The sequence below is a fragment of the Rhinolophus sinicus genome, linkage group LG13 (genome assembly GCF_036562045.2).
Source record: "Rhinolophus sinicus isolate RSC01 linkage group LG13, ASM3656204v1, whole genome shotgun sequence".
NCBI classification, from domain to species: Eukaryota; Metazoa; Chordata; class Mammalia; order Chiroptera; family Rhinolophidae; genus Rhinolophus; species Rhinolophus sinicus.
In genome coordinates, this window is record NC_133762.1 from 35,401,565 (window position 1) to 35,428,877 (window position 27,313).

General features: G+C 48.0%; 1 protein-coding gene across 1 annotated transcript; it reads right to left on the reverse strand.

Annotated features, from left to right (window-relative positions):
- Positions 1-14,033: 14,033 nt before the first annotated feature.
- Positions 14,034-21,384, reverse strand: MYL9 (myosin light chain 9). The gene is made up of 4 exons (XM_019732744.2): positions 21,018-21,384; positions 17,745-17,954; positions 15,676-15,837; positions 14,034-14,794 (listed from the first exon to the last, which is right to left on the reverse strand). Exons 2-4 carry the CDS (start codon positions 17,926-17,928, stop codon positions 14,622-14,624), a joined length of 519 nt encoding a protein of 172 aa, XP_019588303.1. The 5' UTR covers positions 17,929-17,954; positions 21,018-21,384; the 3' UTR covers positions 14,034-14,621.
- Between the last annotated feature and the right edge of the window lie 5,929 nt (positions 21,385-27,313).

Sequence of the window (27,313 nt, forward strand, 5' to 3'; positions counted from 1 at the left end):
TTTACAAAGACAATACCATGTTAATAAAGTATTCAATTTGCAACCCTTAAAACATTGTTTTGAAAGGGGTCATTAAATGAATGCTACTTGAGGCCCTGTTTTTCATCTTGCCTTTTTCACTTATCAGTATATCTTAAAGACCTTTTCTCTCTTCATGCATGAAAAGCTTCCGCTTCCTCATTCTTCTCAGCAATTACCTCGTATTCCTTTGTATGAATATACCACATATATCTTACTGCTGTCCTTGGATTGTCATTTGAGTTGCTGGTGTAAGTAACCTTACACATATATCATTCACATGACTACAACCATAGGATAAATTCTCAGTTGTACTCCCATGTGTGTATGAGAAAAGTTTAGGTTGGAAATAAACAATTTTTTTCATATTTTTTTTTATAGTGGAAAAATATACATAACATAAAATTGACCATTTTAAGCATTTTTAGGTGTTAAGTCCTTTGACGTTGTGCCACCATCACCACCGTTTATCTCCAGAACTTTTCCATCTTCTCAAACTGAAAATCTCCCCATAAGCAATAACTCCCCATTCCTCCCTCTCTCCCATCCCCTGGCAGCCACCATTTTCCTTTTGGTAAGTATCAATCTGACAACTCTAGGTACCTCATATAAGTGGAATCAGACAGTATTTGCCCTTTTGTGTCTGGCTTATTTCACTTCACATAATACCTTCCGGGTTCATCCATGTTGTGTAGCCCGTATCAGAATGGCCTTCCTTTTTAAGGCTGAATAATAATAATTGTGTGTATATATATCACATTTTGTTTATTTATTGTTTATCCATTTATTCATCAATAGACACTTGTGTTGTTTCCACCTTTTGGCTATTGTGAATAATGCTGCTATGAACATGGGTTTTCGAGCCCCCGTTTTCAGTTCTTTTGGGTAAATAGACAGAAGTTTCATCAGCTTTTGAAGGCATTTCTCTGTTGTTCCTCAGCTTTCAGTAGTGCCGTTAGGAAGTCCCGAGTTCTTTCTGAATACTGATACTTTGTGTATTACCTAATTTTTCTTCTCTAGGAATCTCCTCATCCTTAGTGAACTGGAATTTCTTGATAATATGCCCTGACAGGCGTCTGTTTTTCCCATTGTTCTAGGAGTTCTTGGAGTTAAGTGAGGGATGAAAGCCTGGGTTGGGAGGGTCTCACCATAGAGTATTATGAGCTTTGTGCCTTGCTGGCCGTGTTCCCAGAGCTGAGTGGAGGGAGAGGGCTGAGGGCCTGGACAGCGTCAACAGTTAGTACATGAACTTTCGTATAATCCCTCTGTGGTTGATATCTTCTCTGTCTCCTGCATCTAGTATCCACCTGTCCAGGGATCTTCTTCTACCCTCTCCAAAAAATAAAGTTCTGATCTGCCAAGTTCTGGGTTGCAGCCATGGGGACATAGGGGTAGTGTAGGGAGGGGATCTAGGAGTCTGCTGTTTCATTTTTTAAGCTGCTTTAAAAACCCTCTTCTATCAATCTTCCTATAGCAGCTCACCCCCGACCTCACCTTCATGCCTCCTTCTAGTAGTACCACTCATTTCTGAGCCTCTTAAGGATTCTGTGGTATAAATCAGGTTAAGTTTTCACCTTTTTTTACTGCCTGCTTGGCTTTGCTGTCAGATAGCACTTGTCCATTTACTTTCTATCCTCAAAAATTTTGTCCTTTCTCCCATTCTCTTCTTTCTTGTGGATTTATGCATTTTGAAAGTGGAGTTTCAGGAGGGAGCCAGGTTACATGCCTGTGATAAATCCACCATCTTCAACTTAATTTGCCCCCCCACATGGCTTCCCAGTGGTCCCAATACCCTACATAGACTAGTCTGCCTTTCTCCCTATAGTTTGAGATGCCACCTTTATCCTACACCAAACACAAAGTCCCATTTGTCTGTGGGTGGGTCCTATTGCTGAGCTTTTGTTTCTGTTTCAACCGATATTGAATGCATTCTCTATGCCAGGCTCTGATCTGGGCTCTGGAGGTAAAAGCAGTTTGTAAAGCAAAGCCCCCGCCTCATGAAGAGTACATTCTAGTGAAGGGTGACAGGTAATAAACAGATGATGTCAGATAGAGTTAAGTACCAGGGAGAGAAGTCAAGCAGAGTACAGCATAGAGAGTCAGAGGTTGAGCTACTGTAGATAAGTTGGTCAGAAGAGCGCCGTCTCAGGAGGGGACATTGAGTATACTCCTTAATGAACCGTAAACTCCAGACATGCATGGGTCTTTAGAGGAGGGTGTTGCAGGCAGAGGAAATATGAAGAGGAAAGACCCTGAGACAGAAACAAGCTGGACGAGTTTGAGGAATGACAAGAACAGGGTGGTGCTGGAGCCCTGCAGGCAGACCAAGGGGAGCGTGGTGCATGGGGCCAGGGTGTGCAGCGCCTGGGAGGCCGTGGAAGAGAGTGTGTATTTTACGCCACATGCAATGGGAAGTCATTGGAGAGTTGAGAGCCGGAGAATGGAGACACAAGCATCATTACATTGGAAAAGCATGGCTGTGGTTGTCGTGTGGAGAACAATGGGTGGAGGCAAGTGTAGTAACAGGAGGCTGTGACGTAATCCAGGCAAAGAGAATGGTAAGTTGGACTTACTAGGGCTGGGGTGGATGAGGTGAAGAAGCAGTTGGTTCTGGAATAAATTTTGAAGGTAGAGGCAACAAGGCAGATCGGCTGAAGGACTGGATGGTGAGGGGAGGAAAAGAGGGCATGGCAGTGATTAATTGAGCTTGACTAGGTGCTTGACAGAAATTCTTTTATTTATTCTTCATAATTATTGGAGAAAAATGATGTCTTTTTGAAGAGGAGGGGAAATGGAGGCAGGTTATATAAACTGTTATGTAACCTGCCTGCAATTACACACTGGTCTTTGGAGAAGATAAGATTTTATTTCTCTAAGGTCAGTAGTAATGTCCCCTCTTCCATTTCTAATTCTGGTGATTTTGAGTCTTCTCCCTTTTTTTTGGTCGGTCTAGCTAAGGGTTTGTCAATTTTGAAAAAATCAAAGAACAAAATTTTGGTTTTGTTCATTTTTTTCCGTTGTTTTTCTGTTCTCTTTTTCATTAATTTCTGCTCTGATCTTTATTATTTGATTGATTTGATTTAGGTTTTGTTTGCTCGACTTTTCTTCTTTTCCAGTATTTTAAGGTGGAAGGTTGGGTTATTGATTTGAGATCTTTTTTTTTTTTTTTAAAGAGGGTGTAGCTTACAGTGGCCCATGTGGGGATCAAACTGGCAACCTTGGTGTTATCAGCACCACAGTCTAACCAACTGAGCTAACTGGCCACCCCCGAAATCTTCATTTTTAAAAAATAAGCATTTACAGCTGTGAATTTCCCTTTAAGCACTGCTTTAGCTACATCTAAAGTTTTGGTATTTTCATTCATTTCGTAGTATTTTCTAATTTCCCTTGTGATTTCTTCTTTGCATCGTTCATTGGTTATTTAGGAGTATGTTGTTTAATTTCCACATATTTTTTTGTTATTGTTTTCAAATTTTATTCCATTGTGCTCAGAGAACATACTTTGTATTATTTCAGTCTTTTAAAATCTATTGAGGTTTGTTTTATGGCCTAGCATATGGTCTCTTCTAGAGAATGGTCCATATGTACTTGAGAAGAATGTGTATTGAGGTTGCTGGGTGGAGAGTTCTATAGATGTCTGTTAGGTAAAGGTGGTTTATAGTGGTGGTCAGGTCTTCTATTTCCTTATTGATCTTCTGCCTAGTTATTCTATCCATTATTGAAAGTAGGGTGTTGAAACGTCCAACTATTTTTATTGAATTGTCTACTTTTCCCTGCATTTCTATCAGTTTTGCTTTATATATTTTGGTGCTCTGTTGTTAGGTGAATATATGTTTAAAATTTTTATATTTTTCTGAAGGATTGACCCTTTTAATCATTGAAAAATGCCCCTCTTCAAATATATGGTGATGGAAGGAGAACTGACTCTGGGTGGTGAACACACAATGGGATTTATAGATGATGTAATACAGAATTGTACACCTGAAATCTATGTAATTTTACTAACAATTGTCACCCCAATAAATTAAAAGAAAAAATGCAAAAAAATAAAAATTAAAAATAAAATGCCCCTCTTTATCTCTGGTAGGGGATAGTATTTTAAGCCCAGGCAGTCTGACCCCTAAGCCCAGGCTCCTCACCCCACACCGTTGCTTTGCCTCTGAAGATGCATCCTCAGGTGTTCCTCCAGCTCCTGTTTTCCAGACCCACCCAGGTATTCTGTGTCAGCTAAATCTTCCTGCCCTTGGACTTGATAAGAACAGCTGAAATTCTATTCTGTATTCCGGGACAGTCCCAAGCCCTGTTCAAAATGCCTGCGGATTGCTAGAAGTTCTCATTCTCCATCGTCTTGGGCCCTGCAGCTTGCTTGCCCACAAGCACATTCCTGGTTCTGCAGTCTTCACGTTTCACTTTCCCTTGTGCTTCTCCCAGAACCCCTCAGTCTCCTCACCGCTCAGCAAACCTTGCTAACACAAGTGTAATAAGCCATTTACCACAGGCGGTGAGAGGAAAGGCATACTTCACAGAAACACAGAAGACTTCCAGGTTCCACATTCCCCATCCATGGGCATCCTTTGGTGTCTCAGCTACTGGAAGATTCGTCATGGTCCACACCAAACCTTCCATCGCCTGCTCCTGGCTCTGGTCTCCTCTCCCCTCCATATCGAGGCCCTCCTTTCCTCTCTGGAGCAAAAATAAATCTTTCTGCTTTCTGCAGAGCCATTTAATGGCTGCTTTTGTTGTCTTTGTTTCTTTGGCTTCTCAAGGGACAGGCTCTAACTGCCCACTTTGGTCAAACCCTCAAGGTATTTCCCTAAACTCAGTCTAACTTAAGAGTAGTGTGAGGCCAGCAGTTAGATAAGAACACTGCCCACCTGATTCTGCTTTGCTGCGTTATTGTCCTGACTTTCTTCTGTGACTGGGTGAAATGTTGGGATTTCCTGGACATTTTGATTATTTGTGAGAACAGAATATTTGAAGCCACGACTTTCCAGAAGAGTCTCAGAGATCTGTGATGCTGAGTAAATCATCAAACTGAGGTCCAGGAAGAGCCTACACCAAGCAAGTGGTGGAGGCAGTCCTCAAGCCCCTGCCCTGGGATGGACCTTGACCCTGGGGGACTCTGATGCTGGGTGTACCTTGGGTCATCCCCTTCCCCTCCCTGAGCCCGACCTCCTATATGGGGAATAACGGCACTATCTCACTCATCCCAGGGCTATTTCAGAGATAAATGACAAAATGCTTATGCCATGCTCTGCCTAGTGCCTGGCAAGTAGTAAGAGAAAATTATACAAAAGAATCTTCATTAGTTTCATTTTATCACTTCCTACAATTTTGTAATGTGTGTTTCACAACTCTGTGTGTGTGTGTGTGTGTGTGTGTGTGTGTTTCATATGGGAAAGACAAGCTTCTGTAATAAATCAATAGCAAGAGAATATATATATTTTTTGCATGGAGTAGCAGGAAGCACCACAGAGAAATCTGTCATTTTGGGTAGAGAACAAAGTGTATGTCCACACAAAAACGTGTGCATGACTGTTCATAGCAACTTTAGTCATAGTAGCCCCAAACTGTAAGCAACCCAAATATTCATCAGCTGGTAAAAATATAAATTGTGTTATATCCTTACAGTGGAATACTACTCAGCAGTGAAAACAAACTACAGATACATGAATGAGCATAAATGAATCTCAAAAATATGCCAAGTGAAAGAAGCCAGGCACAGAAGAGTAAATATTATATTCATATAAAATTCTAGAAAAGGCAAAGGAATCTATAAACACATCACTGGTTGCCTGGACTGAGAGGAGGGGAGAAGGACTCGACCAAAAATGGGAATGAGAGAACATTTGCCAAAATTAATTTCATTTTGCACTTTAAAGTGGGTAAATTTTATTAACAACTATGGGCCATGGACAAAGCAATAATGAAGAGAAACAAATGCAACAACAATCAATGGTTAAATATAACCACACATTAAATTTAAGTTGATCTTCAGCTTACATACACAACTAAACTATGCTCTCTGTGCAGTGGGTTGTAAATTTACTTTCTCATCATCCCAGATGGAGACATTTTGCAGCTCAGCATCTGGATAAACAGAATCCTTGAAGGTCCAGTACCGTGTGCCTAGCAGCTGCCTTTTAACTGAAACGAATTCCTTTCTTAAGGGTGGATTTCTATCTGACTGTATTTTTCTGTCTCCATGGCCAAAAGTGCTTATATTCTGTTTCTATAGAAGGGGAAGCTGCTGGAGGGTTTTGTCGGGGGCAGTGACATGACCCTTGAATGACACGTGTTTGAACCACGTGGGTCCACTTTTCCGTGGATTTTGCAATTGACCCGCATGGGTTCAAACCCGTGTTATTCAAGGGTCAACTCTTTTTTTTTTTTCAGGATTTCATGAAGGGGAACAGGACTTTATTGGGGAACAGTGTGTATTTCCAGGAGTTTTTGTTGGGGAACAGTAATGTGTTTTTCCCAAGACTCGTCAGCTCCATCCAAGTCAAGTTGTCCTTTCAATCTTGGTTGTGGAGGGCGCAGCTCAGCTCCAGGTCCAGTTGCTGTTGTTAGTTGCAGGGGGCGCAGCCCACCATCCCTTGTGGGAGTTGAACCGGCAGCCTTGTGGCTGAGAGCCCGCGCTCCAACCAACTGAGCCATCTGGCCACCCGGGAGCTCAGCTGCAGCTCATTGACTTCATTCTAGTTGCAGAGGGCGCAGCTCGCTTGCCCATGGGGGAATCGAACTGGCAGCCCCGTTGCCCAGAGCTCACGTTCTAACCACTGAGCAACCCGTCCGCCCCTATACACAGATTTTTGACTGCAGGAGGTCAGTGCCCTTAACCCCACATTGTGCAAGGGTCAACTGTACTTGAAAGAGCAACCCCTAGCTGCCCCGTGGGGGATGATGGGAGGCGGGTCAGAAAAGAGTCAGGATGCCAGTTAAGAGGCGGGTATAGTTCATGGAGCTGTATGCTTAAAATGTGTGCATTTTTCTCTCTATATAAATTAACTTCAGTTTTAAAATAGAACAAAAGACCGTCAGTGGTCCACATGAAGTCCCAAGACCAGAGAAAGGGGCTCCAGGCCAGGCTGGGAGCAGTGGGACAAGTCTAGGGACTTGAGTGGGATTTTGGTTGTAGAACTGACAGGGTTTGAGGAGAGACTGGGAAACTGAGAGGAGGCCCTGGGGGGAGGAGGGGGACCAGGGCAGGGAGAGAATCAAGTCATGTTTGAGCCCTGAAGATGATGAGCATTTCTGAGTGGGGCACAGGGTCCCTGACTTAGTGAATAAACTGACTCTGGGATTGTGCCCCGATGGGGAGCCCCATCCTGATGTGTCATGGCTCAGTGGGCACAGGGGGCAGCCTTCTTGGTTCAGTTAGGGAGGCATGGAGAGAATTTGGGGGAGGAAGCAGCCATCCCTTCATGAGCCCTCCTACACACGTTCTCCTTACTTGTTTGTCTCTTCTCCCTGACCCATGTGAGGGTGGAGGGTTAGTAACCAAGTGGCAAAGGTCTGACCCACCTGGTGTGTGTGAATTCTGGTTCTGAAGTTCCCTAGGGGTGTGACCCTGGACAGGTTGCTTAAGCTTGTTGAACCTCAATTTCTTCATTTGTAAAAAGGGGATAAATATCCTGTTTGCTGGCATGTGACTTTTGCTCCCTTTCTCCCTTCCTAAAAATGCAATTAGCAATTGTCCTGTTACCTTGTAATGTGCCCATATTGTGGATGGAAGGTGATGGTGCGAAGTGTGGTTCTTGGGTTCCCTGGGCTGAAGAATCCCTTTATTTAAGCTCTAGAGGGCCCCATGGGCCCGGGGCAACCGGTTCCTTGAGCATCTTAGAACTGGAGGCACTTTATAGGTCCTAGAGGCAGCTGGTTTGTAGAAAAAAAGCAGACTGGGCTGGGAATTGAATTCTTTGTCCCCGATTCCCTGGGTGACCTTGAGTGACCCCTTGTGGGGAAGTGTGACAGCACACAACATCCCTACAAGGATGGGTTTGCAGTTTTGTACCAGATTTTTGATATATTTACTTTTGCTGCAGGTACCACATAGAAATTCCTTCAGTGTATTTTGTATTGTATTTTGCATATTTTTGTATTATTCACCTAGATGCAGTCCTAGTACTTTCTTTTCCATCATTGTGTGCATAGAATGAGGCTTCATTACCAGCAAATCCAGTGTATCTTGTTAACTTACAATGTATCACTATTCACTGATATCATTTTTTCTTAGCTTGGGGATTTTTGTTCTTTCCAGAGCTTGTGAATTCCTACTAGAATCCTCTGAATTATATTTACAGAACCAAAGTGTTTCTCTCCTAGAAAACCACTTTTAGATTACATTCAATACATGTATTTTAAAATTCGTTTTATGTAATAATAACTTTTTTAAAAGGGGCACTTTCTGTGTACCAAGCACTGTTCTATATATTTTATAACTATAAACTTATTTAATCCTCATAACTATGAGGTGAATGTTACCGTATTTCGCTGTGTATAATGCACACCTTTTTGCCCAAATTTGTGAAGGAAAAACAAGGATGCTCATTATACATGGATAGTACTAATTCCGTACCTATATAAATGTTTTTAATTCTTTTATTTATGTTTATGAGTTAAAGTGTACCTCTAGAAATCAATAACGATATCTGTATGCAAAATAATACCCTGGAATATGATGATCAGTTTTGTTGAATTTACGACAGCTATCTGTGATATGTAAATATCATAAATTTGTTATCGGTACATAACATTTCTTGTATCTTGTATCTGTTCTTCTGTTTTGTAATTATTTATTACATAAAATTTCCTGTACCATACTTTGTAAAAAAAATAAATGCTAAAATTCCTTTATAATACAAAAAAGTACCTAAATATAAACAAATAAAAATTTGAATTAAAAAATTAAAACGAGGGGCTGGCCGGTTAGCTCAGTTGGTTAGAGTGTGGTGCTAATAACACCAAGGTTGCCGGTTCAATCCCCACATGGGCCAGTGTGAGCTGCACCCTCCTTAAAAAAAAAAATTAAAGATTTTTTTCCCCCTGAAAGTTTGGGCCAAAAACGTGTCTGTGCATTATACACGGGAGTGCATTATACTGGCAAAATATGGTACTTTGCCCATTTGCCTGTTAGATTCTCCAACTTCTTGTAATATTTTAGATATTAATTCTTTGTTTCATTTTTAATACAGTAAAATTTCACCCTTAAAAAATGAGTTTTAACAAACATTTGCTATCATAATCACCACCACAATCAAGATATAGAACAGTTCCATCACCCCATCCCAACCCCAGAATTCCCTCATGCCCCTTTTACAGTCAGTCTCTCTTCCCGCCCCTAGCGCCTGGCAGTAGCTAACCTATTTTTCTGCCCTACGGATTTGCCATATCCAGACTGTCATATAAATGGAATCACAGAATAGTCTTGTGAATCACGTAGCCTTTGGAAGCTGTTTGCTTTTAGTGTAATGCCTTTGAGATTCACTCATGCTGTGTACCAGTAGGGAGTTGGTCCGTTTTTTATTGATGGCTAGCATTCCATTGGATGAATGTACCACAGTTTGTTTATCCACTTACTGTTTGAAGGACATTTGCCTTGTTTCCAAATTTGTCAGTTCGTTTTTGAAGACCCCGACAGTTTTGAGTAGTACAGGTCAGGTATTTTGTAGAATGCCCGAGAGTCATGTCTAACTTCTTGGAAAGTATGCGTTGAGTTTTGGCACACATCCCAAATGTAATGCTCAGTGGACTTACCTGCCAGGGCCAATTAAACTGTTGTCTGTCTGTGAATGGGGTGTCATAGGTTAAGGCACACCTTTTTCTGCCCCAGGAGTGAATTTTAAGCATTAATAAAACCACTTTCACTGACTCTATGTTTACCCCACATACCATCCCCCTCTCTCCCTCCCTCGTTTCTTCCCTCCCTCCCTCCGTCCCTCCTTCTCTCTTTCTCTCTTTTCCTTTCCTCCCTCCCTTTTGAATTTCTGACTGTTTTGGTTTAAGTTCTTGGCCAAGGTATCTTCCATTGTTGGAAGCAATGATTGACAATTGGTTTTATGGTCTATTTGTTGATCTTCATCAGGACAGTGGAGGTCTATTCTCTATCCAATGGGATACAAGAGAGAATCACATATTAGTCTTTTTTTGATAGTTTGCTTGTCTATTTGTGAGCTCAAATCAATTAAGAAACTATTGAGAGAAGTAGAATTAGGAAAGCATTAAAAGGAGAACAGCCCATCGAGATACAGGCCAGTGGGTTTTTGTGTTTCTTGATTTACTTCGGCCCATGGCTGAGGTTGTAGAACTGAAGCTGAAAGTTTTCAGTGTGTATGAGTCTGAAATATTTTCTTACCTCCATCGTATGCTAATTAGTACGTGAAATTGTAACATCTCTAAAATTTAAGGAGGTTTATTTTGAATGGTTTATTGGACATAATGGAGCGTAAATACAAGGAAATATAAACATTTCCAGAAAACAAAGAAATGGAAGTTCTAATAGTTTAAACGTGCTAGTCTTTGAAGAGAAAAAAATACAAACCTTACAAAAACATTAGTTTAGGAGGGATTATTTCTTTTTACTAGTTACTATTTGTTTTAACAGGTTTATTGAAAATGTAATTTACATACCATAAAATGCACCCATTTAAAGTATACAATTCAATTAATTTTAGTATATTTAAAGAATTGTGCAACCATCAGCATAATCTAATCTCATTTGCCACCTATATATTCTCCCTACCCCAGCCATAGGCCAACACTAATCTACCTTATTCTCTATGGATTTGCCGATTTTAGACATTTCATATAGATAGAATCATGCAATATGTGGTCTTTTGTTACATAGTTTTTTCACAGCACGGTGGTGTATTTGAGGTGTATCCATGTAATAGCATGGACCAGCACTTCATTCTTTTTGCTGTTGTTTAGTGCCTCAATCTACCACATTTACTTAACTACTCCTCAGTTGACAGACATTTGGTGGTTGTTCTATTTTTTTGGCTATTTTGAATAATGCTGCTATGAACATTTGTGTGTGTAAGTTTTTGTGAATGTATGTTTTTATTTTCTTGGGCATATACCTAGGAGTAGCAATACTGGGTCATCTGGGAACTCTCTGTCTAACATTTTGAGGAACTGTCAGACTATTTTCCAAAATAGCTACACCAGTTTACATTTCCTCCAACAGTGTGTGAGGGTTCTGATTTCTCCACATCATCCCTAACACTTGTATTATTATTTTATTATTATTGTTGCTATTGCCATCCATTTCCCAGGGCGTAGTTATGTTGCGCGTCTTTCAGTTTGCTGATTGGCTGTTTGCATATCTTCTTTGGAGAAATGTCTCCTCATGTCCTTTGCCCATTTTCAAACTGGGTTATTTCTCTTTGTTGAGTTTGTGAGAGTTCTTTATATATGTCTCGTATCAGATATGATTTGAAAATATTTTGTTTTCACTTTCTTCATGTGGATCAGTCTATTCAAATTTTCTGTTGTTTCTTGTATTTCCACTCATACTGTCAAATTGCTTGTGGTCTCTCTTTTTTTTAAAATTTATTGGGGTGACAATTGTTAGTAAAGTTACATATTCAGGTGTACAATTCTGTATTACATCATCTATAAATCCCATTGTGTGTTCACCACCCAGAGTCAGTTCTCCTTCCATCACCATATATTTGATTTGTGTTCTCTTTTTACCCTTTCAGTTACCTAATTAAAACTTTATACCTAGTTGACAGTTATTTAAATAATCTCTGTTGAAATAATTTGAAATAACCAGTGTGGTTTCTATCCCGCGATTGAATCCTGATACAAATGTGTACTCTTTTGTGTCCGATTTTTTTTTTTTTCATTTTATTGGGGAATATTGGGGAACAGTGTAGTGTGTTTCTCCAGGGCCCATCAGCTCCAAGTCGTTGTCCTTCAATCTAACGGTGGAGGGCGCAGCTCAGCTCCAAGTCCAGTCACCGTTTTCAATCTTTAGTTGTAGGGAGTGCAGCCAACCATCCCATGTGGGAATGGAACTGGCAACCTTGTTGTTGAGAGCTCACGCTGTAAGCAACTGAGCCATCTGGCCGCCCCTCAACCTCAGCGGCAGCTCGTTGTCTTCAATCTAGTTGTGGAGGGTGCAGCTCATTGGCCCATGTGGGAATCGAACAGGCAACCCCTCCCAGCTGCCCTGTCTGGTTTTTATGCTTGAGATATATCCATGTTGATGCATGGAACTGTAGTTCACTGTCATTTCTTTGTTCGTTCTACTGGTGAGATTGGGTTGTTACTGAGATTGGGTTGTTTCTAGTATGGGGCTGTTACAGTGGAGCTCCTGTGAACATTCTTGCACCTGCCTTTTGGGCAACGTGTGTCCACATTTCTGTTGGGTATGTACCTACCTAGGAGAGGAATTGCTGAGTCCTGGGGTAGGCACCTGTTTATCTTTAGTAGATATTGCCGAAGTTTTCCAAACTGGTGGTAGTACCTGGTTGCACTCCCCGTCATGTATGAGAATTCTACATGCTCCCCGTTCTCACCCTCACCATTATGTGGCATTGAGAGTTTTTTGCATTGTAGCCCCTTCAGTGGGTATCAGCTCCATTGATTTAGTCCCTCCTTTCCCCTCTGATCTGATACAGCACCTTTGTCATATAGAAAGTTCCACAAATGTGTGGGTCTGTTTCTGGACTCTTTGTTCCACTGACCAATTTGCCTCTCTCTCCACCAATGTCCCTAACCACGTCCCTGCCTTCTTCCATGAAGGCCTTTGGTGCCACCATGGCTCTGCAGAAAGACCTGTGACCCTGGTGTCGGGCATGCATGGCCAGTGCTCTGGGACTCCCTCAGGGCCAGCTGCAGAGTGGGTGGCCAGGTTCAGCGTTGGGTTGAGCTGAGGGTCGCTCAGGGCCCATAGTCTGGGGCTGGGGTCAAAGGTATGGTTAGGACTGAGTCTGGGGCAGTATTTAGGGTCTGGTTGGAACCTGTTCAAAGCAGCTCTGTCTGGAGTTGATCAGGTACTCGTGGGGCTCAATCTGGAGGCAAGAGGAGGGGTTTCATGGGCCTCTGATCAGGACCTGGTTGGGAAGCCTGGCGCCAAGGTCGGGGCAGGTTAGGGTTGGAGTTGAGGGCCTTCTGGGCCATTGCAGATTCCTAGTGCTCAGTCCTCCCTTTTGGTGCTGCTGTTGGACCTTGGCCATGTGCTGTGGCTGCCTGGTTCTGGGTAACCCTCAGGGAGGGCAGCAGGACCAAGCTGGGCCCAGCACCTGCTCCCTGACCCTCGTTGCAATCAGGTGGAGTGTGTCCAACCACAGCCTGAGCGCTGTGTCCAGTCCAGAGGCCCGGGTCCAGCTCTCCCTCTGCGTGCCCCACACTGGCTGACCTCAGGCTGTCCTTGCCCCTCTTGGCTCACTGTGGAACCAATATTTCTGCTCCTCGTACGCCCTAGGCGCTGTTGTCGGTGTCCCCATCACTCAGATCAACAGGAACCCCAGCCCTGCCTGTCTTGTGTGCATGTGGGATATAAAAAGCTGTGACCTGCTGCATTGCTGGTCGTGCGGCCGAACTGACCCTCCAGCTGTGGAGGGTGCAGCCCAGAGCACCCCTGGCGGCTGCCTGGAGCTGACCTCAGAATCCGTGAAACCTCCACCTCTGAGTTACTGGATGCGCCCTCTTCACTGTTCCTGAAGTCTCCATTTTCCTAGGAGCACTGAGGGGACCCTGGAGATCCAGGCTCTAGTCCTGAAGGTCATGTTACCTTGACCCTTGCCCCTCCAGAGGCTCAGAACCCCTCATCAGGATTTGCTATGGTGATTCCCATGGGCCCTCCCCACTTTGCCCTCTCCCTCCCAGGACGGCCATTTCCCTCAGCACCTCTGTCCACTCCCCACTGCAGGTCTGGTCTCAGCTGAACCTTGGGGTCGGGGAGGATAGGGCAGCCACTAGCGATGGGAAGAGAGGGCGGCAGGGTGTTTGGGGCCTTGGGGTGCCCTTATTTCACTGAACACAGACACACGGACCCAAAGCAGTGCTCAGCCTTCTATTAGAGACTCTGCCTCCCCTGGGACCAGTGCCACCCTGCATCTTCTGGAGCACACACCCAGTGGGGTGGGGGGTGTTCTGGGGGCAGGGCGGGCGGAGGGCAGGGTTCTGGCATCCTGCCTCTGAGAAGGACCGTGGTGAGGTTCGTGTGTTTGTGGCAGTGGCTGGGAAAGGGCTTTCATGCCCTGCAAGGGGTGGATGTGAAGTGGTGTCCCAGAGCGGGACACGGGCTCTTTCTGTGGGGCCAGCCCTGGACTGGGCACGCAGCAGCCGCGGCCTGGGCTCTCTGCTGGGGACTCCCCTTGGTGCCTCCAGGCCCCGCCCTCTGGCCCAGCTCCCTAGAGCCTTTCTTGGAGGGTCACAGTGGGCACACCTGCCTCACGTTGGCTGTGACCCCTGCCTGGCACTGTGCCCTCTTGGCCCATTTCCTCTACTGGGAGCTGGGTCCCTAACCCCTCAGAGGGAGGATCCCGTGAGAGGGTCCTGTGGGCATGGGAGCTGGTGCAGACAGTGTGTGTGGGGAGCAGGTGACTGGGACAGGGGCTTGGGCATGGGAGGGTGGGGACGGGGTGCTAGTCGTCTTTCTCCTTGGCTCCATGTTTGAGGATGCGGGTAAACTCCACGTAGTTGAAGTTGCCTTTCTTATCAATGGGTGCCTCGCGGTACATCTCGTCCACTTCCTCATCTGTGAAGCGGTCGCCCATGGTGGTGAGCAGCTCCCGGAGATGGTCCTCATGGATGAAACCTGGGCCAGGGCCAAGGTGCATGAGGCAGGGACTCAGGCGGGGACATCCCAACGTCCCCTACCCCTCGGCCCCCCCACTGGTCTTTGCAGAACTTGTAGTGAGGGGATGGGGCCAGGAAAAGACACAGCCTTAGTCTCTGGTCGGTTTGAACTCACCAGAGCCCCAGAAGGAAGAGTTCTGCAGGGGGACTCTCTGGAGGTGTCTCTGTGGGGAACCTGGGGCTGTCAGTGCTGGGGGGCTGCGTATGTCTTGCTTTAAGAGCAGGAGCCCGAGTTCTACTGCCTGGATTTGAATACTGATCACCCTTCTTCCTAGCTGTGTGACGTTGGGCAAGTTACTTGCACTCTCTGTGCCTGTCTGAACTGGAAAATGGGGATGAAAATAATGCCAACCTGGTAGGGGACCGTGAAAGTCATCAGGAAAATGTTCTCAGGGAACATACTAGGCCTGTGGCCCCTGAGAAACTACTGAAACGACTACTGCCAGCGTCACTTTGGCCTGGGCCTGGGCAAAACTAGCTATGGGACTGGAAGACTTGAGGATGGTGGCTGGTTTCTGTACCTGTTGGCCATGAAGGCCTGAAATGGTTTGGTTTCTGGAAAGGTCTAATGCAGAGGTAGAGTGTGTTGGAGCAACAGGTGAAGTCAAGAAGGGAGCCTTGGCAGATATGGACAGTTTGGGTCTAGCATTTGGGGGAGAGAACAAGGAAACAGCGTATCTTTTACAGTTCTGGCACCAGAAACCAGCAGGTGGGTGGGTGACTTATGTTCTGGCCGGTGCAGACAGGGGCCCCGACGTCCCAGTGTGGCCTGGCGCACACGGGGGCACCCGGCCGAGATGCTCAGCCCCAGCCCTGACCAGGCCACGGGAGGCTGCTGACCTGAGGCCTCCTCATCGAAGCAGGCGAAAGCGTTGCGGATCACGTCCTCGGGGTCCGTGCCATTCAGCTTCTCCCCAAACATGGTGAGGAACATGGTGAAGTTGATGGGCCCCGGGGCCTCGCTCATCATGCCTTCCAGGTACTCATCAGTGGGGTTCTTTCCTGCGGTGGGTGGGGCATTCGTGCCTATTGTCATCACCTGTCCCCTCCTGCCTCCCTTACCCTTCCCTTCATAGTCTGGTGTGAGAGGCTACAGATAGGAGATAGGAAGTTCTGCAAACTGTTGAGCATCTTGCTGGGCAGCCAGCTGTCTGCCTGCTCCCTCCCTCCAGTTCCCCTGGCTGCCTGGACCAGTTTCCTCCTCTGGGCTGGGTACCTGAGATCTGTTGTGCTCTCTGGAGTGTAAGAGCCACCGCCCACTGACTGCTCACTGCGTCTGGGGCTCCATGTGCCTTACTGCATGTAACTTGCCCCACCTGTGAGGTCAGCATTCCTGCACCCATTTCACAGGTTTGGACCCTGAGGCGCAGAGGTGAGGTGACTTGTCAGAGGTTACATGGCGAGTAAGGAGTGGAGCTGGCGTTTGAACTCAGGCAGGCAGGCCCCAGATTCCAGGCAGAGTTTTGAAAGTGGTTAAATCAGTGAGCTTTGGTGTCACAGAGGCCGGGATTTAAATCCCAGCTCTGTGCTTTGGTTTCCCCTGCCTCTTAGGAAGGAGAATTATGAAGATGAAGAAGGCAATGGTTGTAAAACACACATAATGATTAGCACAGCCCTGTGGACTTGAGTCAACTGCTGGGTTCAAATCCCAGCTCTACCACTTAGTAGCTGTGTGACATTGGGCAAATTACTTAACCTCTCTGAGCCTTTGTTTCCTCATTTGTAAAGTGGGAATGATAATCACATCTACCCAATAGGATTGCTTTGAGATTTAAGATTTAAAACCTGCAGAGCTGCTTCTTATTTTATTTGCTGTTCTTGTTTTTAACTTGAGGATTATGTTCTTAACCAAAAAGACCATGACTGATCAGTGGATCAACTAACATGAGCTACAAACAGGAGTGTGGGTTTTTCTGGGTAGACGCCCATCAAGTCTCTGGGCTTTAGGGTCCTGGGTGCAGGGCGCTGCCTCATAAATGGGACGGAGTCTTCGTGTTCCTGTCTCCTCCGACCTGCACTCACCCTGCTGAGGCCTGAGAGGAGCTGTGACCTCAGGACCCACAGCCCCTCCTCCCCCACCAGGCCTCAGTCCTCCTTCCTGCTGGGTGACCTCTTGAGGGGGTGCCCACAAGGGCCTCAGTCACCATTGCACAGGAAGGGAAACGGGCACTAAGTGGGGCCACCCGGCTGGGAGGGGTAGTGCCAGGGACGGCCTTGGGCATATCTGGGCCCCAGCGCTCGGGGCTTGACCACAGGCTGCCTTCTCTGCTGCCAGAAGCTCACCCGCTTCCAGTGTCTGGCCTGGATGAAGGGGGTGCCAGGAACTGGGGCTGAGGGTGGTTGTCCGGCCAGCACATGGGGAGGGCTGTGGAGGCAGGGCCACAGGCCGGGTGGTGGTGTCTGGAGGCCTGGCCTTTGGGCCTCAGTTTCCCCATCTGAGCAATGGTGAATTGTACTAGATTCCTGAGCCCTTTCAGCTCTAAGATTCTGATTCTGGGGAAGGCACTGGAGTCAGAGAGGCTCTGAGAGCCTGGCACAGGTGACCTCTGAAGGACAGGAGGTGCTCTGGCTTCCGCTCTAGGCCTCAGTTTCCCCATCTGTACAATGGAAAGCCTATGCAGTTCAAACTTTAGTCATTGATCCCTGTCTTTAAATGACAGAACTGGGCAGCCCAATCCACACCTCTGCCTGAGGCAGTCCTGCCCTGGTTCATATCCAGTGCCAAACTGCTCTGTGCCTCAGTTTCCCTATTTGTTAAATGGGGAAAGTAATGGCACCTCCTACCCAGGGTGGGTACCGCATGTCACTCCACAGGAAGTGCCCCCTAAGTGGTGAGTGGCCCCACAGCCTGCTCCAGTTGCAGCCCTTCCCAGACCCACTCAGACCCCACCCAGCCCTGCCCTGCTCACCCAGTGAGGCCAGCATGTCGTGCAGGTCCTCCTTGTCGATGAAGCCGTCCCGGTTCTGGTCGATCATGTTGAAGGCCTCCTTAAACTCCTGGATCTGGGACTGGTCAAACATGGCGAAGACATTGGATGTGGCCCGCTGCGGGCGCTTCTTGGTGGTCTTGGCCTTGGCTCGCTTACTGGACATCTTGGCTTCTGGTGGGTGGGGCTTCCCTGCAGGAAGTGGGTGTGGGGGGAGAGAGAGCCTGTGACACTGGGCAGGGGCATCCTGCCCACCCCAGACCGGCTGTCAGTGCCTGGGCCTGGCATTGAAGGCCTCCCACAGGCTTGGGACTCCTGCCACCCAGCTCATGCAGAGCCGCAAGGCTTTAACTTCCTCTGCCTCTCTGAGTGAGTTTCCTCAGCTGGGAATGGGCACGTGAGGAGGGCCCAGCGGTAGAGATTGACTGACTTAGTGCCCAAAAAAGGCCCTGGAATAGGGTCGGGCACGGAGGAAGCTATTTTCACTGTTTGGGTAAAACGCTTAGGATTGTGTCCCATGCCCGTCATTTCCGTGCTTATCTCCTTTAATCCTTAATAGCATTTACACACTGTCCATCTCTCTCTGCACGTGACAAGATGGGTCGACATGTGGGAGGCTCTGAGGCTCCCTGTCTCCCTCCCACAGTAGGAAGGCGCTGGATCAGTGGCCCTGCATTCCTGACATTCCTCTTCCTCCCCATCCCTCTGAGCTCCCTGCTGGGGTTCTGGAAGGTTCTAGAAGGCCCTGCTCTGGCCAGTCTCCCCTCCCCCCAGCTGCCCACACTTGACCAGCCCCTAAGTGGGTGATAGACCTGATTTGGTCCCTACTCCTGGTTCTCACTCCTCAGTGCTTATTGGGGTATGAGGCTCCCCCAGGCTGAGAACCTCAACTTCTTGTCACCCTTGTTTAGACCTGGCCTCCGAGCCTCCAGCCGGTCTCTCTCATCCCATACAGATCCAGACCTGCACCTGTCACTCTGCCTTGAAGCCCTCGAAGATTCCTGCCACCACCTGGAGCAAGTCTGGGCCCATCAGCCTAGCATTCCAGGCCCTTCTCTCTGGCTGACCCTGGCACCCCATACTGTCCTTCCTGCCGTCCGTGATTTTGCCAAGCTGGACTGTTAGCTGTTCCCTAGACACCCCCAGACTTTCCTCCTTGGCCTCTCCCCCTGGGATGCCCTTCCTTCTCCAGCCCAGTCCTCGAGGAACAGTTTTCCCACCTTTGCTTTGACAATAAACACTTAAAGGTCTCTCACAGTCAATGCCCCCACTGTTCGGATGGAGAAACTGAGGCCCAGCAAGGGGCTCTTTCCCTGAACCCTTGCCGTGGCTTGTGGGGACTGTGCCCCTGAACACCTTGCGCTGTGTGTTCCTTGGCTGGGGAAGTTGTGGGCCTGGCTGAGTCCTGAATCCCTTGGTCCAGGGCCTTCAGAAAGCCTTCTCTGTCCATTTTTCCCCCCAAATTGTGTGGTTGTAAGTGTTCCTTGAATTGTCTCCAGGCCTCTATCCCATGTGTATTTAAGTCATTTTCGGGCTTTGGCCTTTGAGTCTTAAACCCTCAGCTGGGATCCTGGCCAGCCCCCCCCCTCCCAGGGCTACAGCTGCCTGTAGTCATGAAGACACTGGCTGCTCAGATACCCTCCTGGCCCTCGGTGTTTCTCACATGACCTACAGTAGGTGGACAAAAGCCCCTCTCTATGGTCTGGGTGCGATGGTGCCGTGGGCAGGGAGTGCCAATATCTCCTGTGGTTTAGGCTTCATGGGGCCCAGTCCTGCTCTGAGCCCGATGTTCTCTAGGAACTTGGACTCACAGCACCCACAGAAGGCAGCTGAGGAGAAGTCCACTGTACCCAGCAGAGGCCATGATGGTCATCCTCACTGATGTCTGCAAAACTCTAGGGCAGACATGGCGAGGAGGAAACCAGGACCAGAGGCAGGAAGGGCTGGGAGCTCACCCACTGCTCTGACACTGGCTGGGCCGCTCGGGGGCCCGCTGCCTCCCTATCCCTGTTCTCTCTATTGGGGTGGGGGAGGTGGTGTGTGACATGGCTGAGAGCGCTGAACTTTACAGTTCGTCCATCCCAGCAATCTTGGGAAACGGTGGGGATGGTGGGGTGCCCCGCACCATGCAGGTAAAAGAGGCCCAAGAAGAGAAATGGAGTGCCCATGACAGGGGCAGAGTCCAGTCAGAAGCCAGGGCCCCTGGACTCGGCTTGGGTCACTGGGTAGCAGTGTTCAGGCCTTCGTGCCTTCAAGGCGTAAACACAGAAGGAAGCATCTACCGTAAGAGGCTCGTGGTGGGCCTGCGGCAGCTGAGGGCTCTATGAGCAGGGGCAGTTGTTAGGCTTGGTTGAGGCACTGGGGTCAGAAACAGACTGGGCCCTTACCCCTGCAGCCAGCGCCTCCCCCTCCTGGGGGTTCTAGACAGCAGGGGTCAGATATGGCTGGTATTTGGCCTGGCTGCAACCAGGTGACTGAAAACCCATCGTAAGGGCAAAGATAAGGCCTGTGTCCCGAATTACCTTACGGTCCTTGTGGCTGACAGAGCCAGGTGCCTGGCTCGTGAACTTCCCTCGTCTGAGGCTGAGTTATCTCTTTCCTGAGAGCAGCCAGCACAGCTAGAGGGCTGGGGAGGAGCTGGCGGGAGTTTCCCCCCAGCCCAGGTTCTTGTCTGGCCCCCAGGGCTGAGCTCCCAGGGCCCTTGGCAGACCTTCCCCACCCATCAGGCACTGATGGGCAGATGGCCCAGCGTGGGGAAGCCCCGGTGCATGGCACATAGCCTTGGTGTGTGTGCAAGGTTACCCCATCCATCCCTCTCCTGCCCCAGGAAGTGTGTGTGTGTGGGGGGCACGGATACTCAGGAGGAGTTTTGAGCCTGACAGGGCTCAGTTTCCAGTCTGTGACACACAGGGATCTACTGGGGCAGGGAACACCTGCGACTACAACCCCCTTTTCTCCTCTTGGGCATCCCAGAGCTCTGAGCTTGGCTCTCTAACTCCACAGCAGAGGGGCAGGGCCTGGACACTCTTACATTGCCAAACGACCACTGGTTCCTAGACCCGGGAACAGTCATTCTGCTGCCCGCCCCGGCCAGAATCCCTGTGGGACCCGTGCCACCTCACAGCCCCGGCCCCACGACCGCTGTCCCTGCCCAGACACCCTCCGACATCCTCCTCCGTGAGACCTGTCCCAAGTTCCAGCCCCAGCCGTCACACAGCCTACTCTATACCACCGGGGCCAGCCGGCGGCTCCCACCTGGTACGAAGAAGACGCTCTTTCCGGGTGCGGAGCCGGGTGCGGTGCGGTGCGGTGCGGGGTGCGGAGCGCGCTGTCTGTGGGGCAGGAGCTGGACTGGGCGGGGGCGGGGCGCAGCGCCCGGCCTTACAAGGCAGAAGAATGTGCGCGCGGCGGGGCGGGGCCTCGGCAGCTAGCCCGGCCTTATTTGGCCTCCACCCACTGGCTGGGAGGTCGGGGCGCTCCTGGTGATTCCCCCAATCCCGGCGAAGGCCTCCCCCATTGCAGGCAGGGGGAGGTGATGGGGTGAGTGGGGGCTTCGGACAGCCTGGCGAGGGGGATTTTATCTGGGCCGTCCCCTCCTCTCCAGCGACGCAGGCAGAACATCCAGTTCTCAGATCCTACCCCCAGCTTTCCACCCAAGGGCCCCCTGCCTGGCGCCGGTTCCCAGGGGAAGCCTTCCTTCCACCAGGCCAAGTATGGCTTTTTTTTCCAGTCCAGAGAGAAGAGGCACGTCAGAGAGGACACTCTGTCCTCATGCAAAGGGCCACCAGTCAGGCCCCTGCCAGTGTGGTGCGCACATAGCATTTGGATAGGACCACAGTGGGTATGGTCCACCTCAGCCAAGTCATTCTCCTCTCCACCTGTCCTCAGTTTCCTCACCTGTAAAATGGGAGGGTGGTGGTGAGGGTTCAGTGAAAGAATAGCCAGAAAGAGCCACGTAGCAACGCCGCACCAGCGGGAGCGGCAGGGGGACATGGGTGCATTCTCAAAGTGGCAACTCCCCCTACCCACCTCTTGTTGGCCTTTGTGAAAGGATGGAGTCTGGGAGGACAGACCCCTCCCCTCCCCTCCACTCCACTCCCCTCCACTCCCCAATCAGGCATCAGATCCTGTCCATCGCTTTGAACCCGGAAGGAACACCTTACCCATCAACCCCCACCTGGACTCCACCCCAACTTTCTTTCCCCAGTCCCCTTTGGTCCAACACAGACGTTCCCAAGGGAACTTTCCAACACCCAATTATGTTATAAATATTAACTAACATCTACTACCTGCCAGGCACTGTGCTGTTTGATGGGGTAACAGCAATGAACTGAGGCATCGCACTCAGAAAGCAACTTGTGGAGGGAAGTACCATGAACAAGTAGCTACATGGCTTGGGGAGTAGAAATAAGTGCCTCGAAGGAGAATAAAGCAGGGTGAGGGGAGAGAGCATAACGAGTGTGTGTGTGGGGGTGCCTCCCGTGCACGTGGCATTTGGGCAGACCTGAAGGAAAGCCATGCCCAGTGAGCGGGCATGGCTTTGTAGCCCTGTAGGGGGCGCTTGTACAGCTCCTGGTTAAGGGGCAGTCAGAGGTCAGTGTGATTGTGGGGAGGGAGTGAGGGGAGAGGGGTGGGAGATGAGGGTGGGGAAGCTGCAGGGACCAAGCCTCTGGCTCCTTGTAGACCACCATAAGACATCCGAGTTCTGAGCAGAAGGGTGACACGATGAGGCTTAGGTTTCTACTGAATCCCTCTGGGTGTGATGTTAAAAATGGACGGAAGGGGCCAAGGGCGGAAGCGGGGAGACCAGTGAGCAGCTCCTCAGCAAGATGATATGTTTAGACTAGTGTGGGAGCAGTGGAGGGGGGCGATTCTGGTAGTATTTTGAAGTTGCATCCAATAGGATTTGCACATGGGGTGGAATGTGTGTGAGAGAGCCGCACGGATGACTCCGAAGGCTTTGGTCTGAGCAAGGGGAGAAGTAGGGCTGCCACTTTCTAGGACGGGTCAGCTATGGAAGGAGCAGGTTTGTGGAGAGATCAAAAGTTCTGTTTGGGACATATTAATTTTTTAAAACTTTATTTTGAAATAATTTCAAACTTACAATGAAGTTATAAAAACTGTACAAAGAGCTCCTGTATACCTTCATCCAGATTCTCCCGTTGTTAACATTTGGCTTTGTTATGTTCTCCCCTCCATGCGTGTATGGTAAAATAACATAAAATTTACCATTTTAACCCTCTTTAAGTGTACAGCTCAGTGGCATTAAGTACATTCACATTATTGTACAACCATCACCGCCATCCTTCTCCAGAACCTTTCCATCTTCCCCAGCTGAAATTCTGTCCCCATTACACAGTAACTCCCTCTTCTCTTCCCTGTACCCCTGGGCAGCCACTGCTCTACTTTCCCAGTATGAATTTGACTGCTCTGGCTGCCTCGTGTAAGTGGAGTCACACAGTATGTGTCCTATTGTGTCTGGCTTATTTCATTTGGCATAGTGTCCTCAGGTTCATGCATGTTGGAGCTTGTGTCAGAATTTCCTTCCTTCTTAAGGCTGAATAATAATATTCCATTGTATGGAAGGACCACAGTTACTTATCCATTCACCTGCTGGTGGACTCTGGGTTGTTTCCACCTGTTGGCTACTGTGTGACTAATGCTGATGCGAACATGGGTGTACAAGTATCTTTCGAGTACCTGCTTTTGATTCTTTGGGGAATATACCTGGAAGTGAAATTGCCTGATCATTTGGCAATTCTGTTTTTAATTTTTTGGAGGAACTGCCATACTGTTTTCCACAGAAGCTGCACCATTTTCCGTTCCCACCAGTAGTGCACAAGGGTTCCGATTTCTCTACATCCTCTCCAACACTTATTTTCTGTTTTGTTTGTTTGTTTCTTTTTTAGAAATAGCTTTCCTAATGGGTGTGGTCTCTCGTTGTGGCTTTGATCTGCTTTCTCCTAGTAACTAATGTTAAACATCTTTTCATGTGCTTAGTGACCATCTGTCTATCTTCTTTGGAGAAATGTCTGTTCAAATTCTTTGCTTACTTAAAAAATCAGGTTATGTTTTTGTTGTTGAGTTGTAAGAGTTCTTTATATATTCTGGATATGAATCCCTTACCACGTGTGTGATTTGTAAAAATTTTCTCCCATTCTGTGGGCTTCTCTGTTTACATTTTTAAAACAAATTTATGACTTACATACCATAAAATTTACCCTTTTCAAGTATACAATTTAGTGGTTTTAGAATATGCACAGTTATACAACCATCAGCATGACGTCTTTCCAGAACATTTTCATCACCCCCAGAAGAAACTCTGAACTCATTAACAGTCACTCCTCACCCCCTTTTCTTCCCATCCCCGGCAAACAGTGATCTACCTTCTGTCTCTGGATTTGTTTACTCTGGAAATGGAATGTAAATGGAGGCATACAATATGTAGCCTTGTGTCTGGCTTGTGTCACTTAGCATAATGGTGTCCAGGTTCATCCGTGTAGCATGTAACAATTCTTTATTCTTTTCATTGCTGAATAGTATTCCCTTCTATTGATACACCACATTGTGTTTATTTATTCATCAGTTGGTGGACCCTTGGGTTGTTTCTACTTTGTGGCTATTATGAATGCTGCAGCTCTGAACAGTGGGGTCCAAGTTTATGTGTGGATGTGTTTTCATTTTTTTTTGATGTATTATCTAGGAGTGGAATTGCTGGGTCCTTTGGTAACTCTATTTTTGAACTTTTGAGGGACTCCCAAAGTGTTTGTCACCATGCTGCTCCATTTTACATTCTCACCAGCAATGTATGAGGGTTCCCGTTTCTCCACATCCTCACTAGCGCTTGTTTCTAGCCAGCCTATTGGGTGTGAAGTGGTGTCTCATTGTGGTTTTAATGAGCATTTCCCTAATGACTAGTTATGTTGAATATCTTTTCATGTGCTTGTTGGACATTTATATATCTTCTTTGCAGAAATGATTCTTCAGATGTTTTTCCCATTACAAAAATTTTGTTGTTGGGTTGCAAAAGTGCTTTGTATTTTCTAGCTATGACACCAGTACCAGATATGTGATTTGCAAATATTTGCTCCCATTCTGTGGATTATCGTTTCATTTTTTTGATATTTTCAAGAAGTACAAGTATTTCTAACTTTGATGAAGTTTCTTATGCTCTTGGTACCATATTCAAGACACTTGTGCCTCAGCCAAGGTCATGAAGATTTACACTTACCGTATGTTTTACTCTAAGAGTTTTATAGTTTTAGCTCTTAAATTTGGGTCTCTAATATTAGGGAACTCCGTAAGGCTTGGGGACCCACAACCCTGGGGGAGCAGGGGTCTAGAAGGGGAACCTCCCTCCTGACTGACCCACAGCCCTGTGGATGGTTCTCAGGGACCCAGTGACAGTGAAGTCTCCTGCTCCCTCTCTCTGCCTCCTCCCAGCACCCTGCAGCCTTCAGGGGGCTGCTTCCTGTCTCTCTATCCTGGTCCTTTCTGTTCCCCCAAGGGCTGGGTTTTGGAACTGCACACACCGAGGACTCATTCCCAGCTTCTCTGGGAAACTGCTGTCAACCTTTCCCTGAAGTGACAAATATCTCCTTGATAGAACAAAGTATAGGAGATGGGACATCATCTAGTCATATTCTTGTTCAAATTGTTCAATCTGAATCTGGTCATGAGGAAACATAAATCCAAATTTTACAATATTCAACGAGATGCTTGGACACTTAAAAAATGTCCGTGTCATGAAATACAAAAAAAGGTGGGGAAACAGTTTTTGATTCGGTGACTACAGAGACATGATAAAGCAATGAAAGGTCTTGGATCCTGGATGGATACAACGGAAAAGCCATAGAGGACTTTACTGGGCGTTTGGAGTGTGGCTGTGCTTTAGCTGGTGTTCACGTCTGGGCCCCGAGTACCCTCCTAAGTGAGGTGCTCGAGTCCACTGGTTTGTTAAGTTAGCGGGTGATAATGGTATTGTTATACAGGCATGTACGTACTTATTCTTAGGAGTTGTGTGGTGTATATGGGAGTGAAGGAGCATGGCATATGCAGCTTACTTGCAGATGGCTCCAAAAAAAAAAAAGTGTATGTACCTGAGAGGGATAATGCAAATATGACGAAATGTTGACAATTGGTGATTCTGGGTAAAGGACAGGGTGTGGTGTTCATTGTACTAGTCTCTCAACTCAGGACAGGGGGTCCCTCCACTGCTATGCCAGTGGGGCTGGGAATGAGGCCCAGATTCTGCACATCAGATGCTTCCATCCCCGCTGTGCTGATACGGGGAGTACAGGTTCCCTCCAGGAGGCCCTGATCTAACCAAGGCCCCTCATGAAGATTTACACCTACCATATGTTTTACTCTAAGAGTTTTATAGTTTTAGCTCTTAAATTTGGGTCTCCCCTGCTGTACACCTCCCCTGCTGTAGCAGAAACACTCAGGCTCAGAAGGGGTAACAGACAACCCACTACTGGTCCATGGCCCGTCAGGAGGAGAGCTGGGCTGCTAGCTGGGTGGTGGCCCTTAAGTCCAGCCTGGCCGCCTCCTGCATTCACTCACACCTCTGAGTATCTGGTTCAGTGCCCCAGGCAACCAGAAACTTCTTCACTTACCCTTCACGTCAACCCCACCCCGTCACAGGGAAGTGGTAGGACCAGGAGTTAATCAGAGCCACCCATGGTCCCTGAACACTCAGCTGTCACTAACAGGGTCCAGAGATGAAAGCAGGCGGCCCTGAGGGCAGGGGGTGCGGCCCGCAGGGTTGGGCTGAGTTCTGAGGGGCTCCACTGAACAAAGTTCCTGGGAAGGTGGTTCTGTGCATCCCCTGGGCCTGCGGTCACTGGGAGACCAGGGCCCAAGAACTTTCTAAGGGGCACGTTCTTACCACTGGGCATTGGAGTCTACTGTTCCTGCCTAGAATGCACTTTCCCCAGGCTCTCCCGTGCATGCCACTCCCACTCACCAAAGCTGGTTACCACCCACTGTCCTTCTGGGCTTGCCCAGCACGTTCCTACCCTGCCCAGTTAGGAGGTGCTGTCAGTTGCCACAGCCACACTGCGTGACGCCACCTTTTCTCCACCTACTGTGGACTTGAAGTCATCTGTGGCATGTTCGGTGTCTGTCTGCCCCACCGGAGCGTGAGCTCTGAGCGACCTGCAGGCACTGGGCCTGGGAGAGCCGCTGCTCAGGAAGTGCACACGTGGCTGTCAGGGTGGAGGCAGCTCCTGGGGAGGGGTACTAAGTACCCCGTCAGAAGATGTGCAAAGACTCGGTGTGTGTTGTCAGCAAGGGCAGCCCGTCTTGGCTCCCACATAGCAGCTATTAAGCATTTAATTCTCAGAGGAAGCTGGTAAGGTATTGGATTGTTGAAAAACTAATTGTGGTTTTTCCAAATTCTTTTTAACCCTTTAAACCGCAATTACTTGTGCACCAACCTAATAGATGTTGCACACATTTTCCATGTTGAGGGAACTGAGCTTAGTTTTCTCACCCAGGATCCCAGAGCTGGTCTCACAATCGGTGCTCTAGTCACCCTGTTTCCATAG